Below are 19,184 nucleotides of genomic sequence, written 5' to 3' on the forward strand. Positions count from 1 at the left end.
AGTAAATAAGTTAAATAACTTAAAGATACATAAAAGTATGGAACTGGGGAGCTGGTCGTTGTTGCCTGTAGGCAAATTTCTTGGCAGAGAGAGCCGCTTTATGGAGCATCTGCTGAGTAAGGACCCAGAGTCATCTTAATTGTGTAGCAGTGAGTTGGGCTGCTGGGGATGATACCGGTAATGGTAAAGGCAAGGGCGGCCTAGGTTGTCATCCAAATACAATCTGAAAAAGAGAGGCCCCCGTAGAAGTACATGCGTGAGAATTATGGGAGAATTCAGCCCAAGAGAGAAGAATCGCCCAGTCATCTTGACGAGAGTAGACATATATGTGTAGAAATTGTTTTAATGTACGATTCGTACGTTCAGCCTGGCCATTTACTTGCGGGTGAAACGCGGTAGTAAAGTCTAATGAGATGTGAAATTTCTTACAGAGATTATGCCAGAAACGTGCTGTGAACTGAGAGCCACGGTCCAAAACAATAAGCTGCGGTAGGCCGTGAACTCTGAAAATATGGAGCATAAACAGTTGAGCCAAACTAGGAGCAGATGGGAGGGAGGGTAGTGGGGTAAAGTGGGCCATTTTAGAAAACTGGTCCACCTCTACCCCTATTACTATGTTACCCTCCGAAGGCGGCAGGTCCACAATGAAGTCTGTGGAGATGTGTGTCCAAGGCTTCGAGGGTGCCCGTAAAGGTTGTAAAAGCCCTTGAGTTTTCCCAGTAGGAATTTTGTGTTGTGCACAGGTTGGACAAGAAGCCACATATGCTTGTATGTCTTTGCACATTCCAGGAGGCAACGATATAGAATTAAGAACATAAGAACATAAGAACATGCCATACTGGGTCAGACCAAGGGTCCATCAAGCTCAGCATCCTGTTTCCAACAGAGGCCAATCCAGGCCATAAGAACCTGGCAAGTACCCAAAAACTAAGTCTATTCCATGTAACCATTGCTAATGGCAGTGGCTATTCTCTAAGTGAACTTAATAGCAGGTAATGGACTTCTCCTCCAAGAACTTATCCAATCCTTTTTTAAACACAGCTATACTAACTGCACTAACCACATCCTCTGGCAACAAATTCCAGTTTAATTGTGCGTTGAGTAAAAAAGAACTTTCTCCGATTAGTTTTAAATGTGCCCCATGCTAACTTCATGGAGTGTCCCCTAGTCTTTCTACTATCCGAAAGGGTAAATAACCGATTCACATCTACCCGTTCTAGACCTCTCATGATTTTAAACACCTCTATCATATCCCCCCTCAGCCGTCTCTTCTCTAAGCTGAAAAGTCCTAACCTCTTTAGCCTTTCCTCATAGGGGAGCTGTTCCATCCCCTTTATCATTTTGGTAGCCCTTCTCTGTACCTTCTCCATCGCAATTATATCTTTTTTGAGATGCAGCGACCAGAATTGTACACAGTATTCAAGGTGCGGTCTCACCATGGAGCAATAAAGAGGCATTATGACATTTTCTGTTTTATTAACCATTCCCTTCCTAATAATTCCTAACATTCTGTTTGCTTTTTTGACTGCTGCAGCACACTGAGCCGATAATTTTAAAGTATTATCCACTATGACACTTAGATCTTTTTCCTGGGAGGGATGCTACAGGATATATGAAGAGCTAATCTGCTGGCTTGTTGCCATAGATGGAAACTTAAAATATAAACATATAATTGTTATGCTCCTGGAAGTGGACCCTTAGTCCAAGGAGGGGTAGAGATACTACAGAGAGGGAAACCCTCATAGATCCCTCAGATGGAAGGCGAGGCCTGTACTGCAGAAGTGGAAGAGATGCTTCACCCCTGGAGATCCTTAGTCCCACCCAGGAGGAGCCCATAGGGACCAGGACCGCTTGGACTTAGGACAGTCACCAAAGATGGAGAATTGGTCTGGATGCAGGCGCCTCCTGCAGGTCATGGTTTACAGACTGCTGGCGCCTCCAGCAGGTTGTAGGTCGTCCAGAAGTGACAATGGAAGAATGGTCGAAAGCAAGTCCCGTAGTCTAAGAGGATGAATAGTCGGAAGCCGGTCCAGAATCAATGCCAGGAGAGAGGTCGGAAGCCAGTCCAGGGTCAATGCCAGGAGAGAGGTCGGAAACCGATCCAAAGTCAATGCCAGGAGAGGGGCTACAACAAACAAGCAAATAAGACTTACTAATAAACAAATATAAATCATAAAAAACACATAATTTGAAATAGACATATAAAATGGTGACATCGATATATGTGGTTTAACATGTAAACCTGAAAAGTGATATATGAAACTATGTATCTGGGAAACTATTAAGTGTTATTGATTAAAAACTTGGAAATGGTTATTAAATAAGAATTCATTATCTGACAAAATAGCTCCTTTTCTTCCATTTTATGGTAATCCAATGCTATCCAAAAATTCATCTACTTCACGTTACCGTTTATGGGATCGTTCTAGATTCAGATGCGTTGGACAGTTATTTAATATAAAGGGATCCATTTTTAATTTTTCAGAACTCCGCATTCTTTATAAACTCCGACCTATTGATTATTTTCAATATCTTCAGGCTAGTCACTATGTGATATCAATAGGCTCACCAACTTTCACGGATCCCAAGTGGCAATTTCTTACAAGTTGTTTTGATATAGATGATCCTCAGAAACGTTCCATTTCATATTTATACAAACAATTGGAGACCTCATTAAAGAGTTGGTCTTTGGAAGAAGTTCAACTTAAATGGCAGTCGGAACTTAAACAGTCATTATCAATTGCAGCGCTTAAGGCTGCTTTTGTCATGTCACGAAAAATTACATGCAATATGCTTCTACGTGAGACTCGATATAAAATCATCTATAGAATGTACATATCTCAACATCAAGCATACAGAGCAGGTTTTTCTAATTCAGATATATGTATCAAATGTGGAGGAGTTTCAGCGCACTTGGGTCACTCTTTATGGAGTTGTCCAATAATTCAAATTTTTTGGAAGAAAGTTTATCGTTTTGCTAATATGGTTGTGGGATTTAAAATTCCTTTTTCATCTTTAGTGGCACTTTTTGGAATTTTTCCAAAATCTTTCAAAGGAAATAAGAGCTCGATTCTTTGGATTATAAAGGTTTTTTTGTTGGCTTGTAAAGCTATATTGACAAATTGGATAACATCGGAAAATCCTTCTATAATATATTGGCATTCTTCTATAATAAATCTATTAACTAAATCTATTAACTAAATCTAAAACATATTAACTAAATCTATATTAACATATTAACATATTAACATATTAACATATTAACTAAATCTAAAACATATCAACTTAGACCTCCCAACTATGATCTTAGGTGACTTCAATCTTCACACAGACATTATACCTCGCTCCTCAAACTGCGAAGCGCTCCTCACCACCCTCAGTGCGATGGGATTCACACAGATCATTAATAGTCCTACGCATAAAGCAGGACATACTCTTGATTTAATTTTCATCAATTCTAATTTCTCATGCACATCAGTACCTTCTTGCACTCCAATCCCCTGGTCAGACCATTTCTTGATAGAATCCTCCTTCTCCATAGATAAACAGACACACACCTCTCCTCAACTTTCTACCATTCAATTCAGGAAATCATGCCCATCCGAAATACTTAGTGATCAGCTCTCCAAGGAACTCATGAACCTAGACCTCTCCCAATCCTGACTCAGCCCTTTCTTCCTGGCACAAGATCACGGAAACAGTTGCTAACAAATGGTGCCCAATAGTCTCCAAAACAATCAATCCTACAAAAAAAGGTAATCAACCTTGGTTTACCCCTAAACTAAAACAGATGAAACAGGAGCTACGTCACAAGGAAAATATATGGCGAAAAACCCCTAACACAACTACCCTGTCTAAGTACAAAGGCTTTCTACATCACTACAGGACCGCGATTCTTCTAACAAAAAGGGAATTCTACGCCAATAAAATTCATCATCTCCAATACGATGCCCAGGCCCTGTTTGCATACGTTACTCAAATCACGAAATCAACCCCTCCGTCTATCCCAGACGAACAAGTTCTATCTAAGGCGAATGAACTCGCTTCATTTTTTCAACAGAAGATACAGAACACGCTTGCCCTTCTACCACCAAATTACCTCTCACCTCAGACAAGAATCCTCAATCACCCAAAGGAGGCAAATTCGACAGCTTCGAATCAATATCATCCAAAGAGATTGAATCCCTACTAAAAAGACAGAAACCATCTAGCCATCCAGCAGATAACATCCCTTCGAAACTTTTGCTCCTCATTCCAAACACGATTTCAGGACATCTGACAAGCATCATAAATTGCCTTTTAACCCAAGGGATTTACCCTGACAGGCTAAAAACCGCGTCACTCAAACCCCTCCTCAAGAAACACAATCTAGACCCTAATGAACCAGCCAATTTCAGACCCATCTCCAATCTTCCATTTTTAGCCAAACTAACGGAGAAGTTGGTAAACTCCCAGCTTTCAGAGTACCTAGAAGATCATGAGATCCTACACCCTTCACAATATGGCTTCCGCAAGGCACGCAGTACGGAAACTCTCCTTATTTCACTTACAGATCATATTATAATGGGTCTAGACAAAGGCTACTCCTTTTTATTAGTTCTGCTTGACATCTCGGCGGCATTTGACACCGTCAACCACTCCATCCTTCTGGATCGCCTAACAGATATTGGTATCTCCGGATCAGCCCACAGTTGGTTCAAATCCTTCCTCTGCAACAGATCATTCAAAGTTAAAATCAATAATAAAGAATCGCCTTTAACAAAATCCACCCTTGGCGTGCCACAAGGATCATCCCTATCTCCAACCCTTTTCAATATTTACCTCCTCCCCCAATGCCAATTGCTAACCGACCTTAATTTAATTCATTATCTGTACGCCGACGACGTGCAGATTCTAATCCCCATTACAGAATCTATTTCAAAAGCGCTCACCCATTGGAATAACTGCCTTATATCTATCACCAACCTCCTCAATAGACTAAACTTGGTCCTTAATGCCTCAAAGACGGAGCTCCTCCTCATCTCTTCAAACGATGAAAATATTCACCTATCATCCTCACACAACGCACTCATCACCCACAAGCATGTGAGAGATCTAGGGGTACTGCTGGATAATAGACTAAACCTAAAGAAAATGGTCAACACCACATCCAAAGACTGCTTTTATAGACTCCAGGTTCTGAAACGACTCAAACCACTTCTTTTTTTCCAAGACTTTAGGACAGTCCTCCAAGCGCTACTATTTGCCAAGATAGACTACTGCAGTGCCCTTCTCCTCGGCCTCCCCAAATCGACCACCAAACCACTGCAGATGATACAAAATGCGGCAGCGAGATTACTAACCAACTCCAGCCGTGGAGATCACATTTCACCCATCCTCAGAAAACTACATTGGTTACCAGTAAATTTTAGATTCCTCTACAAATCAATCACCCTAATACACAAATCTATCCATCATCAACTCCAACTCGACCTTGAAATCCCCTTCAAATTACACTCTTCCAACAGACCAATTAGAGATATTCACAAAGGCACGTTGAATTTCCCCCCTACCAAAGCCTCACGCCTTTCCTCGACAAAAGACAGAGCTTTTTCAATAGCAGGACCAGCTATATGGAACAACATTCCTTCAAGCCTCCGATTAGAACCTTGTCTAATTACGTTCAGAAAAAAACTCAAGATGTGGCTATTTCACCAAGCATTCGATGACCCTCCAGACAATCACTAATCATATTTTATCTCTCCTGGACATAGAGGATAGAGGTCCACTATCCTTTTGAACGAAGGACAATCACAGGTTAAAGCACATTATGCTCTAACCTAAATTCCTTTTGTTTTATGTTATTATTCCTCCTGCCTTTCTTTCTTCCAGCTTTAAGCTTCCCAAGTTTTTTACTCCTTGTTAAATGTAACTTTGCCTTATTCACCTCTCTTGTTAATTACTATTTTATTTATTGCTTCAGTTATACCCTTGTTCTATGTAAACCGATCCGATATGGTTATTACTATGAAGGTCGGTATAAAAAAAGTGTTAAATAAATTAATTAATTAATTAATTAACCATGGAAACTCTGACCAATACCACTCTGCCAATTAGAACTAGAAGAGCAATAAATGCAATTTGGCTACCCTTTATACTAACATTACCAGATGACTCAAAAAGTCTTTTCCTTAATCGTATAGATATCTAACAGATGATCTTTAATATCCTTGAATAAGGACTTGTTAAGATCTTTAATGTATTTCTATTTAAGAACTCCATTGGTGCAGGGAGGGAGGGAGGGAGGAATGGAATGGAGGGGTGGTTTTGGGAGAAGGGAGAAGGGATGGGAGTTAAATGGACTAGGAAGAGAAAAATGAACATAAGAGTTTTACAAAAATATGCAGTATGTAATTAGATATATACTTTGTAATGTTCATTATTTTATGCTTTTTAAAAAATAAAAACAGATTTATCATAAAAACGTATTGCCTTTACCTCAGCTTTAACCCTACGGGCTTCTCCTGGGGGGATCTCGAGCTTCCAGGGTGAAGTCTTCGTTTAACAGCTACAGCATTCGGCCTCGCCCTTCGACGGTAGAGACCTAAGGGGATTGTTTCCTTTTAGGTAGCACTGACTCTATCTCGGAACAGGGGTCCACCTTCTGATTCATAACAGGTAAGTGATATACGTATATTTAAACCTCTGATTTGAGGTCTCCCTTGCTGGTAGCTGTTTTAGGGGTTCAAGGTTTACACAGCTAAATCTAATGTAAAGGCTGATATAAGAGTAGATAAGAGAAGAATAACAAAGAGTGGACAAACCTGCATCAAACAAAATAAAGGGCTATGTGTGGGTCAGATAGTTATGGCTAAGGGAGGTTTTTAAAGGGACTTGACTATTGTAGAAAATAAACCATAGGATTATTATTCAGATTTACTTAGGGAATAGCCACTGATATTAATTGCATCAGTGGCATGGGCTCTTCTTAGAGTTTGGCTAATTGCCAGGTTCTTGTGGCCTGGTTTGGCCTCTGTTGGAAACAGGATGCTGGGCTTGATGGACCCTTGGTCTGACCCAGCATGGCAATTTTTTATGTTCTTATGTTCTAGGGATGTGAATCGTTTTAGGACGATTAAAATTATCGTCCGATAATTTTAATATCGTCTTAAACCGTTATGGAACACAATACAATACAGATTCTAACGATTTATCGTTATAAATCGTTAGAATCGTGAGCCGGCACACTAAAACCCCCTAAAACCCACCCCCGACCCTTTAAATTAAATCCCCCACCCTCCCGAACCCCCCCCAAATAACTTAAATAACCTGCGGGTCCAGCGGCAGTCCGGAACGGCAGCGGGCCGGAACGGGCTCCTGCTCCTGCATCTTGTCGTCTTCGGCCGGCGCCATTTTCCAAAATGGCGCCGAAAAATGGCGGCGGCCATAGACGAAAAAGATTGGACGGCAGGAGGTCCTTCCGGACCCCCGCTGGACTTTTGGCAAGTCTCGTGGGGGTCAGGAGGCCCCCCACAAGCTGGCCAAAAGTTCCTGGAGGTCCAGCGGGGGTCAGGGAGCGATTTCCCGCCGCGAATCATTTTCGTACGGAAAATGGCGCCGGCAGGAGATCGACTGCAGGAGGTCGTTCAGCGAGGGTTCCGGCGCCTCGCTGAACGACCTCCTGCAGTCGATCTCCTGCCGGCGCCATTTTCCGTACAAAAACGATTCGCGGCGGGAAATCGCTCCCTGACCCCCGCTGGACCTCCAGGAACTTTTGGCCAGCTTGTGGGGGGCCTCCTGACCCCCACGAGACTTGCCAAAAGTCCAGCGGGGGTCCGGAAGGACCTCCTGCCATCCAATCTTTTTCGTCTATGGCCGCCGCCATTTTTCGGCGCCATTTTGGAAAATGGCGCCGGCCGAAGACGACAAGATGCAGGAGCAGGAGCCCGTTCCGGACCGCTGCCGTTCCGGACCGCCGCTGGACCCGCAGGTTATTTAAGTTATTTGGGGGTGGGGGATTTAATTTAAAGGGTCGGGGGTGGGTTTTAGGGGGTTTTAATGTGCCGGTTTTTCGATTTTTCGATTTTTTAACGATTTTTCACGATTTTTCACGATATTTTACCCCCCCAAACGGCAACAATACGATTCCCTCCCCCTCCCAGCCGAAATCGATCGTTAAGACGATCGAGGACACGATTCACATCCCTATTATGTTCTTATTATAACAAATGACAGAAACACGCACCCAAACTAAATAGAAAACATATAAATATTTAAATATTTAAATATATTAAAAACTGTAAAATAACTATTTATAATTTTAATTTAAAATAAAGAGACGGGGGTTGAAATATCTAGGGATCAAACTATATGCATAAAAAAAGACTCAGGGATCTAGGGAGGCCAGGTCCTGAAGGCCTAGGAGTCTGCTTGAGGTAGTGGTTGCCTGATGCCATTGAGTTCAGAAGCACCTATGAGGTACTCTTGAGTCTCAATGAGTTGCCCCACCATAGCGATCAGACACCTGAAGTCTGCTTGGACCTCTCCAAACTCCTCTACCAAAATCTGCATGCCCTAGATGAATGCCTCCTGAGATACAGTCTCCTGGCTTGTAGCGGATGTTGTAGCCACTGAGCCAGGCTCAGGAGCTGCTTATAGATCAGCAGATGATGGAGGCAGGGGTGGTGGAGGATGTGGGCCTACCTTGGCTAGCTATGGCTGGCCTGAATCCTGCATCCATAGATCTCAGGTCAGAAAGGGGAGGAAGCCCTAATGAAAAAGGGAAAGGGATGGCATCAAGGGCTGGCCCAGGGGGCAGAGGTGCTGGACTGCCACTGCTGTGTCCCCTGATGGTGGTGGTGGAGGGGATGGTGGTAGTGAGCTTTATCCTCCCCAGCAATGGCATCAGCTTCATTGTCAGGAGGGGCTGGGCCTTCATCACCGTCTTTTCACTCTTCCTCTTCCAACTAACAGGATGATGAGGTGTCGTCATCTCTGAATAGAAGAGAAAACGTGTGTCACTTCACGTGCTTATATGCTGCAGGGTTTGATATATACAATCATTCCAGCAGTTAGAGGGCATTCTTGTTCTGGGAGAGGGGTACGCAAAGGGAAATTTTAACATTTTGGAGGATGAGGTGGGCACAGCCAACTGGGACTATTAGATATTTTGGGGGGGAGGGAGTGGATGGCCCACTGGCACAGATTTTACTTAGTTTTCATTTAATGAAACTGCCACTTAGCTCTTCAAATCACCTGCTCTTCAAATCTGCCTTGTATATGCCCCTCCCACCCTGCTTGAAACTAACCCCTCACCCATCATTGAATTTATTGCCGACTGCATTAATGTCGACACCCCAGCCTTCATCCTAGGAGACTTCAATCTCCATGTTGACTCTGCAGCCTTATCCTCCTCATGTGATACCTTCCTCCATGCACTCAATGCTATTGGATACCAGCAAATTATTACCTCTCCCACCCACAAAGCTGGCCACTCTTTGGACCTGATTTTCATTAACTCCAGTGTCCAGTCCTCTTTCTCCCCATCTTGCACCCCAGTCCCCTGGTCTGACCACTACCTTATTGAAAGCCACTTTACTATCTACGCATCCTCAGTGAAGAAGAACCCCCGGTGCACCACTATAATAGCTAGAAAATCCTGCCCTAGTGATGAACTTGCCTCCGCCCTTTCAGACGCCCTGTCCAACTTAGACTGCTCTGATCCTGCCTCCGCACTTTCGTCCTGGTGCAACATCACTGAAGAGATAGCTAACAAGCTCTGTCCTATCTCTAAACGTGTTATAAACACCGCCTCAAAACACTCCAACCCATGGTATACCACTGAACTAAAAACATTAAAAAACAAACTCAGAAGCAAAGAGAGAATTTGGCATAAGGAGCCTACCCCTCAGCTTGCAGACAGCTATAAAACGGCCCTGCACCATTACAGGATCACCACCCTAAAGCATAAACGAGATTTTTATGCTGCCAAGATTCATGACTACAGGTATAATCCCAAAGCTCTCTTTACATTTGTCTCCAACCTCGTTAAGCCATCCTCACCCAACATCCCCGACTCTGAAGCTGATGCCAAGTGCAACGATCTTGCACATTTCTTTCAGAATAAAATTACGAATCTCCTCTCTAGATTCCCCGACTCTACCTCCCCCCCCTCCTGAGCTCTCCTCCCCCCTCTGCCATCCTCTCTGTCTTTGACTATACTTCCTCTAAGGAAATAGAATCCATACTCAGAAAACTCAAACCTGCCTCACACCCGAGCGACACCATTCCCCCTAAAATGCTCCTCGCCATCCCTAACACTATTTCCAGAGCAATAGCTGACATCATCAACTGTTCGCTATCTACTGGCTCTGTCCCCGACACACTTAAACATGCAGTGGTTAAACCCCTCCTTAAGAAACCCTCCCTAGACCCAAAAGACCCTGCAAATTTCCGCCCCATATCTAACCTTCCTCTCATCGCCAAGATAATGGAAAGAGTAGTCAACTCACAGCTTATGGACTACTTAGAAAACCACAATATCCTTCATGCTGCACAATTCGGTTTCCGTAAGCACCTTAACACCGAATCCCTCCTGCTCACCCTCACTGACCACCTCCTTATAGGAATGGATAAGGGCAACAGCTACCTCCTTGCCCTCCTGGACATATCTGCAGCCTTCGATACCATATGCCACAATCACCTCCTTTCACGCTTAGAAGGCATTGGTATCTCCGGACTGGCCATAGCATGGCTCAAGTCCTATCTATCTAATAGAAAATTCTCAGTCAAAATCGGCAATGCAACCTCCACCTCTCACCCCTTGCAACAAGGTGTCCCACAAGGCTCCTCCCTCTCTTCCACCCTCTTTAACATATACCTCACTCCTTTATGCCACCTCCTAACCGAGCTCAAACTTAAATTCTATCTGTATGCAGACGACATTCAGATCATTATCCCCATCCATAATTCCTTTTCTGATGCTCTGAAGCACTGGGAAACCTGTCTCACCCCTATAAACGCTCTCCTAACGAACCTCCACCTCGCCTTGAACACTAACAAGACTGAACTCCTGCTTGTCTCTCCTCATCCTTTTCCCAAACACCTGTCTTCATCCAACCCTCCTTCCAATCCTTCCAACCCTTCTTCCAATCCTACTACTAATCAACCCTGTGTAAGAGACCTTGGAATCTACCTAGACAATCATCTAAACATGAAAAAATATGTGAGCTCCATTCTGAAAGACGGTTTTTACAAACTCAACGTGCTAAAAAAACTTAAACCCCTGTTACACCCCCAAGATTTCCGCACTGTTGTGCAATCTTCCCTCTTATCTAAACTCGATTACTGCAATTCTCTATTCCTAGGACTCCCTTACGTGACAATCAAACCCCTCCAAATGTTGCAAAATGCAACAGCCAGAATCATTACCAACACCCGGAAAACTGACCACATCACTCCTATCCTGAAAGACCTACATTGGCTCCCCATCCCCTCTCGAATCCTCTATAAAACACTAACCACCATACATAAATCTTTGTTCTCTCACAATTCCCACTGGTTGGACATACCATTCAGCGCTGTCTCACTGAATCGTCCTACGAGAACAGTTCACAAAGGAACCCTGCATGTCCCGTCCTTAAAAACAGCACACCTTACATCAACCAGGGAACGAGCTATCTCTATTGCAGGCCCCACACACTGGAACTCCATGCCCACGATGCTTCGTCTAGAATCCTGCCCAATTAAATTTAAAAAGAAACTAAAAACATGGCTGTTCCAGCAAGCCTTCCCAGACTAAGCCCCTCTCCCCTCCCTACCTCTGCCCCAAATGCTCGCCCCCAGATTGTCCCGGATCCTTTGTAAATACTCCACTGGTGCTGCTTCCCATTCAGTACATCTCTAATTTATAACCTGTTGAATTGTATTACCTAGCTTCTGTTAACCAGTTGCTCAGACCTATATCTTCTTGCCTTCTCTGTTGTTGTTATATTCCCCACCCACCGCCCTGTTATAATGTATTTTCCATTCTTTTGTTGTCATGTGAACCGGCATGATGTCTCCTACTAATGCCGGTATAGAAAAGTTATTAAATAAATAAATAAATAAATAAAGATATCTGGCCCTGGCCGGATAACTAAAATCATACCTGGCTATTTTCAAATATAACCGGTTAGGTTTTTTGTTATCTTGTTACACGTAACCAGATAACTGTAAGCTTATATATTCAGTGGGATTTGTATCCTGGCTAACTTTAGCCGGAAAACTTCCATGAAATGGCCTATTGAATATTGGCCTCTGTATGTAACAAAAGTATCTGCATATATTTAAAATGAAGGAAAACACATACTTTATGCATTTTATAAAATTATATGCATACATTTTATGAACACAGGAATTATAGCATGCATGTAATAAGCCTCAGTTATATGAGAAGGTGTGAATTTTATAAAGCATATGTGTACTCTGCTTCTGAGAATACTTATTTACGCATGTACTTTCTTAATAATTAGATATTCCTTTCTTAGGTGAATGTTTTTGGCTTAATTCCATATTTGAGGAGCTACACTGGAAAAAGCTCATTCTCTTGTATATGTACTCTGCTTCTGAGAATACTTATTTACGCATGTACCTGACATCACAACTTCACAACACGTCCAGCAGTTCACCCACACTCTCTAGTAATTCACCCTGACAATTCACCACTTAACCCAGACCTCCCACCCAAAATCTGCAAATAAAGGACATGTACAACTTTACTTCTGCAATTTAATTAGCGGGTGGAAAAGTGTATGAATAAGTTTGGAAATGTGTGCACTTGTAACAATTATAAAATACAACATGTGTGCGCACCTTTAAACTCCACCCCAGAATGCCCCAATCCATCCTGTATTCCCCATTACACCATATGCCATACGTTTTTGAAACATAAGTTGTGGATGTTGTGAGAACATTCAAAGGACAACTTGGTAGCGGTTTCATCTGACCTTTGACCTCACTGGCAGAATCCTCTTTTTTGTACCCAATATGCCTTCTACCTTCAGAAAAATATCATGCCCTTCACCATACCTTCATCTTTAATGCCATTCATATCTGATGGTGACACGTACGTGACTGCAAAAGCTCACATATAAAAACACGACTACTTGACAAGGTTGAATTAGTTTTCATATTTTATAATATATTTGAGCATACAATGGTTTCTAGAGACGTATTAAATATATATGAAGCAACAATTTTCACATTCTTTGAGAAAGCATAGACCCACCTCCTCCCCATCACTTCAGCTACCCTCCTATTTCTTAAAGAATAAAACATTTGCAGTCTGTTCATACATATACGACTGCCCCTCAGTTTAGATAAATTTACTAAGCTGCAATAAGGCAATAATGAATGTAAAACAGCATTTACTGCACAATATAGCAATGTTGCAGTGATATCACATGGTATTTGCATTTTCATGTGGTTTTCTTTTTTAAATTACATCCTTGTTGAAATTAGCTGCCTGGCATGCATATACATGCATAAAATTAACAAATGCATGTAAAGCAGCTAATGCCTAGTCAATCACATGCTAATAAAATTACATGGCTGATTTAAAAAAATCCTGACATGTTATTTTATAGCATTTCAAGGAATTGTAGTTATTTTTTCCCTGGGACATCAGAATGCTAATCCACATCCTGATGTTCCCAGGATACATCTTAAAGGGAAATGAAGACCAAAAGTACGAGACCTTCACCCACCTCCCTGCAGCCACAAGACGTGGCACAGCATAACAAAATGTAAAATAATAGATTTATTTCACACAATGATACCCCACCTCTTCCCAAACCCCCTTCCCTTTCCAAGAAAATGAACCCAGATTCCAAAACCCAGCCCCTCCTGGTTCAAGCCCCTCCAAGGCATTCAATCCTCCTTCCAGTCCCTCTTTCCCTAGATCTAATCCCTGGTTTCTAATTGGCCAGTTGATCTTCCTTAGCAAGAAAACAGACCCTGGTGATCTAGAGGTCCCCTCGATAGTGCCTTCCCACCCCCTCCTACCCTCTTTCTGATCACAGACCCCCTCCCACCACAAAGAAGAATCTGTGCTGGTCTAGTGGCAGCCAAGAGCACCCCCTAGCTCTGGGCCCACTTATGATGGGGCAAAGTCTGGTCACCACCATTTTGTAATCCTGGGGCCCTTCTAGACCACCAGGGTCTGTTTTCTTGGTAACGGGGAGAAGGATGGGGGGCGGGGGGGGGGGGGGGGGAGAGAGGGGGGGGGGATTCCCTCTTGAAACCAGAAATGGAATCTATGGAAATGGTATGGGGTGGTTTGATGCCTTGGGGGGATTGGCACTGGAAGGAGGGGGCTTGGTGTTTGGAATCAGAGGTCATTTTCTTGGAAAGTGTGGGGTTTAGGAAAAAGCAGGGCATCACCATCCAAAATAAAATTGTTTGTTAGGCTGCGCTACCTCTAGCAGTAGTGGGGTGAGAGCACGGGTTCCTCAAGGCCTCCAGTTGAGATTTTGTGTTTTGGGGGACACATGGCCCTTTAACACTATGGCGGCCCTGGATGAAGTGGGCTGCCATTTTTTACCATTTTGTCACAAAACTTTATATCATGATTTTGTATCTGCAGGAAAACATTTTGTGCTGAAATGGCTGCGATATTATTCTGGGGAGGAGAAAAACATCTTGAGAAAGCTCCCCCCTGCAATATTTCACCCTTCCTTTGGTAAAATATTGCAGCTTTGTAAATCTCTTTCTAAGAAGGATGAAAGGCATGCTTTTCCATTCTTGGATTTTAAACTGAGATCCAGAAGACTACATAGTTAGTATAGAGGGATGAGTTAGGCAACAGAGCAAACCCTCTGCAATATTTTTTCACTTATTGCTCTCTTGAGGGCCACTTTAACTTCCTTGTTCCTCAAGCTGTAGATGAATGAGTTCAACATAGGTATTATTGTTGTGTAAATAACACTGGCTATACGGTCATATTGCAGTGAGTAACTGGTTAAGGGGCGGAAATACATAAAAAATATGCTTCCATAATACAAAGTGACAGTTACTATGTGAGAAGAACAAGTGGAGAAAGCTTTGGATCTCGTAGACACAGAAGAAGCTTTGAATATGGTAGAGAGAATGCGAATATAAGAAACAATGATAAACAGAAAAGGCACCATGTCAAACAGGGATCCCTCTGTGAATATCATCAGCTCATTGAGGGATGTGTCTGTGCAAGAAAGTTTGAATAGTGGGGGAATATCACAAAAAAAGTGAATGATCTTGTTGGAGCTGCAGAAGGACAAACGACACATCAAGGTGGTGTGTAACAAGGAATGCAGAGCCCCACTGAGCCAGCACATTCCCAGGAGAGAAAGACATGTTTCTTTATTCATGATCATGGGATAGTGCAAAGGGTTACAGATGGCCACATACCGATCATAGGCCATGACAGCAAGCAGGACCACTTCAAGATTAACAAATGTAACGAAGAAATATAATTGTGTCATGCACGCAGTGTATGAAATGGCTTTATTTTCCGAGAAGAAATTGATTAACATCTGTGGTACAGTGACTGAGCTGAAACATATGTCCACAAAGGATAAGTTCTTGATGAAAAAATACATGGGAGTGTGAAGATGATTATCAGTGACAATTAAAGTAATCATTATTGTGTTCCCTAGTAGGTTGAGCAAATACATGGTGAAGAACAGCACAAAGAGGGAAATCTGATGTTCTGGGAGGTCCGAGAAGCCCAAGAGTAGAAATTCTGTCACAGTTGTCCAATTTTGTGGCTCCATCTGTCCAGCTGGTCTGTAAGAACATAAGAAATGTATTTATTTTATTTATTTATATTCTTTTATATACCGATGAACGTTGGGAACATCTCATCGGTTCACAGTAAACAAAATGCAGCTAACGAGCTTTACAGAGAACAATGAACAATCATTAAACAGTAAACTAGTTTAAAAGAGAACAAGCGATAATATGGACTTTGTTTTACAGATAACTATAAACAATCAATAGCAGGGGGAAAAAAGAGGTAGGGAATGTGGGAACGCTCAGAGAGTAGCACCAGCACAAGCAAGTCTGAAGCCGAGGCAAGGGCTTGTGCTGGGTTTCTGCCTAAATAGTGGATTTTTCCCACGCTAGGCGAAGGGGATATCGGGAGGGGCGCTGACGTGAGGGGAGGAGTGTGGCTGCGTCCATTCATGTGCCTTGCCATGGCGCACGGCCGCATTGGAGAGGGTCCCCATCGCACTGGCAGTCTGGGAAGAAGGGGTCTGGGTCCTAACAGTACCTCCTCCACAAGGCACTCTCTTCTGTTTCTAAGGCCTGGGCGTGAGAGGAAACTGTAAATGAAATTTGCAAATTAATTGGGGAGCTTGGCTGATCTTGGCTGGTTCCTAGGAGTTCTCTTCTGGGCCATAGTTTTTCCAAGATATTAAATACTGAAATGTCCGTCCTTTTCGTCTGACATCCTACAGTGATTGTTATGACAGATCTCTGCCCAGAAAAGTAGCGAGGACCAGTTGTCTTGTCGTTGGTTTACATAGCAATGCAAGAAGTTTTTAAGAGACTTATTAGTCTGTTCTGCCAGACAATGGGTCTGTGGGTGGTGGTATGCTGAAGAAAAGTCAAGTTGTATACCAAACTTTTTATATAGGTTCTTCCAATACCGTGCTGTGAATTATATTCCGCTATCTGAAATGATATGTTGGGGTAGTCCAGGAATTCGGAAGATAGGTTGAACGAAGAGCTGGGGTAATTTTGGTGCTGAGGGTAGATCAGGCAGAAGGACAAAATGGTGTTATGCTCAGGCTTGTGAACCCTTGGACCAACGGGAGGATGGTATACCTAAGGGGGTGGATCCGTAGGTTCTCCCGTCGGGTGGTGAGGCAGAGCAGAAGATGCGACCAGCTGACCCTCGGCACTGGAGAATGAGGCGATTGTGGAGGCCTCTTCACTGTATTTAAAGGGCCAGCGGCGGGAAAAGCCTGCAGCCCCACTGGAAGCCAGCCTTTGCTCACTTCCTGCTTCAACCATATAAAAGGGCTCACTTCCAGTTCCTCAGGGCCTTCGGATCAGGGTCCCATGGTCGTCCATGTTCTTCTTCACCGGATCAAGGTCCTCCGTGGTCTTCACTTGTCTAGATGGCTCTTCATTCTGTGTTCTTGGTGTTCCTTGTCTCCTCGTCCTGATGTTCCTGGTCTTGTTCTTCGTCAGAGCTCCTTCATCACGTTCCATGTCCTGATGTTCCAGATGTACTGATGTCCCAGATGTCCTGATGTTCCGTGTTCCTGATGTCCTGGTCCTGATGTCTTTGTCTTCGCCTCTGCATGCAGTTCCCAGATTCCTTGCATCCATCTTTCCTGGCATGCCACCATCATGGCCCGTGACCAGCCCTTGGGGGGCTGTGTAGGGTGTTCTGTGGCACAAGCCCTGTCTTTTCGTCTGCAGCGCAAGCCTCCAAGATACTCCTGTTTTTAATGCCTTGCTTCTGAGAATCCTGAGTCTTGAATCCTGAGACTTAAATCCTGTACCGGTCTTTGGAGTTCCTTGTGCCTGCTCCGCTCCGCTTCACCATGGTCCGCGACCAGCCACAGGTGGCTGTGAGGGTGCGCCCCAATGCAGGCCTCTAATGAATCTTCGACATGTTCCATTTCCTCGCCTGGAGTCTGCTTTGCATTCAGCCATGGGCGGTTGTGTAGGGCATGCTGCGATGTTGTTCTCAACCAGTATTTTCATCTGAATCCTGAATCCTTGTCTGAGTCTTCTGAATAACTTGAATCTGTGTTCGAGTCTTCTGAGAAACCTGAGTCTTTGTCCGAGTCTTCAAAGTTCCATGAGTCTTCGTCCGAGTCTTCCAAGTTTCATGAATCTTTGTCCGGGTCTTCCATGTTCCAAGTCTTCATCTGCGTCTTCCAAGTTCCTGAGTTCCTGTCTTGTCTTGTTCCTGTCCTCAGCCTCCATCTGGCCTCATGTATTTGTCATTCCCAAGCGGCGGGTCTGGAAGGGCTATCAAGTGGCCGGGGGGCTATTCTTGTGACAAGAATTGTGTTGCTGGGTCACACTGGTGCATGTAGGTCCAGTAGAGGGCTGACCTTGCCTTGTTCCTGCTCCGCCCGCACTTGCATGTGCTCACCTCCCATGGTGTGCCTTGGGGCTCTTCCCTGAGTCGTACCGTGGTCCAGGGGCTCACACTCTTCCATGAGCTAGCAACTGTGCCTTCATGCTCTCACAGCCAAAGGCTACGCCCGCAACAATATCCGAAGGCAATGAGCTCGGTGAGCATGTGTCTGCAACAGGCTCAAGTTTCCTGGACATTTTTTGAATCTTGTTCTTTGCCCATAAATTTTTGCTCCTAGTTCCTGGACTCTTTTTGCCTGGTTAAAAAATTTTTTTGTTGTTGCTTTCACCTTTTGAGTATGTCAGGATTTTTACGACCCGCAGGAGCAAAATCTTTTCAAGCCAGTCCAGTCCCAGGGCTCCTCTCGACCAGCAGGAGGCACCTGCACTAGTTCCAGAGACCATCTCTGTTCGGTTCCGCAAAGATGTGGGGTTCCAACCTGGGTTTCAAACGATCTGTAGGAGGCGCTTGCGCCCAGGTTTCCACATCACCTTTACCAAGTTCTGCTTCTTCGCTGAGCATCATCAAGTTTCCGAGAGTGTATGCTTACTTGGATCGGATTACAGCAACTGCAGGTCCTTGGGTTTGACTGACCTGCAGGAGGTGCCTGCACCCTAGACCTGGCTTCGTTTCACTAGTTTCAATTCAGTCCATGCTTCTCTCAGCTTGGTGCTCATCATGGGACTAATTACAGCTACCATCCTGATGCTGCTCTGTACAAGTGGGAAGTCCAGCTTCAAATTAATCCCAAAGTTCCTGAGATATCACCTTGTTGGGTCTCTTCATCTTGGTTTCATCATGGCAAGTTGTCTCTATGCCCCAACTTGTAAACCTTCATACTTCTGGTATCCTTTGCACAGCTTCTGGGCTGCTAGAGTCCGGATTGGGAAATCCAACTTGTTTTTTATCCGTCCATCTGAGGTTGTCTCTGATGCCAGACAAGGTCTGTGATTGCCACCTTTAGGCTTGTCTGGAAAGCCCTCATTGTCCTTCAGCTCAGTTTCCATCAGGAAGGACCCTTTGCTCCATCTAAGGACGGCTCTTCAAGGATGAACAAATCTTGCCAGCCTTCAACTGTTTCCACCCT

At 43.8% G+C, this 19,184-nt stretch overlaps 1 protein-coding gene across 1 annotated transcript in view; it reads right to left on the reverse strand.

Annotated features, from left to right (window-relative positions):
- Window positions 1-15,767, reverse strand: part of LOC115088684 (olfactory receptor 5I1-like) — a 35,564-nt gene extending 19,797 nt beyond the window's left edge. Inside the window, exon 1 of the mRNA XM_029596940.1 lies at window positions 15,167-15,767. Within this exon, the coding sequence (XP_029452800.1) occupies window positions 15,167-15,767 (601 nt within the window). The remainder of the gene's footprint in view (window positions 1-15,166) is intronic.
- Window positions 15,768-19,184: the final 3,417 nt, after the last annotated feature.

The sequence above is a fragment of the Rhinatrema bivittatum genome, chromosome 3 (assembly GCF_901001135.1).
Source record: "Rhinatrema bivittatum chromosome 3, aRhiBiv1.1, whole genome shotgun sequence".
NCBI lineage: Eukaryota > Metazoa > Chordata > Amphibia > Gymnophiona > Rhinatrematidae > Rhinatrema > Rhinatrema bivittatum.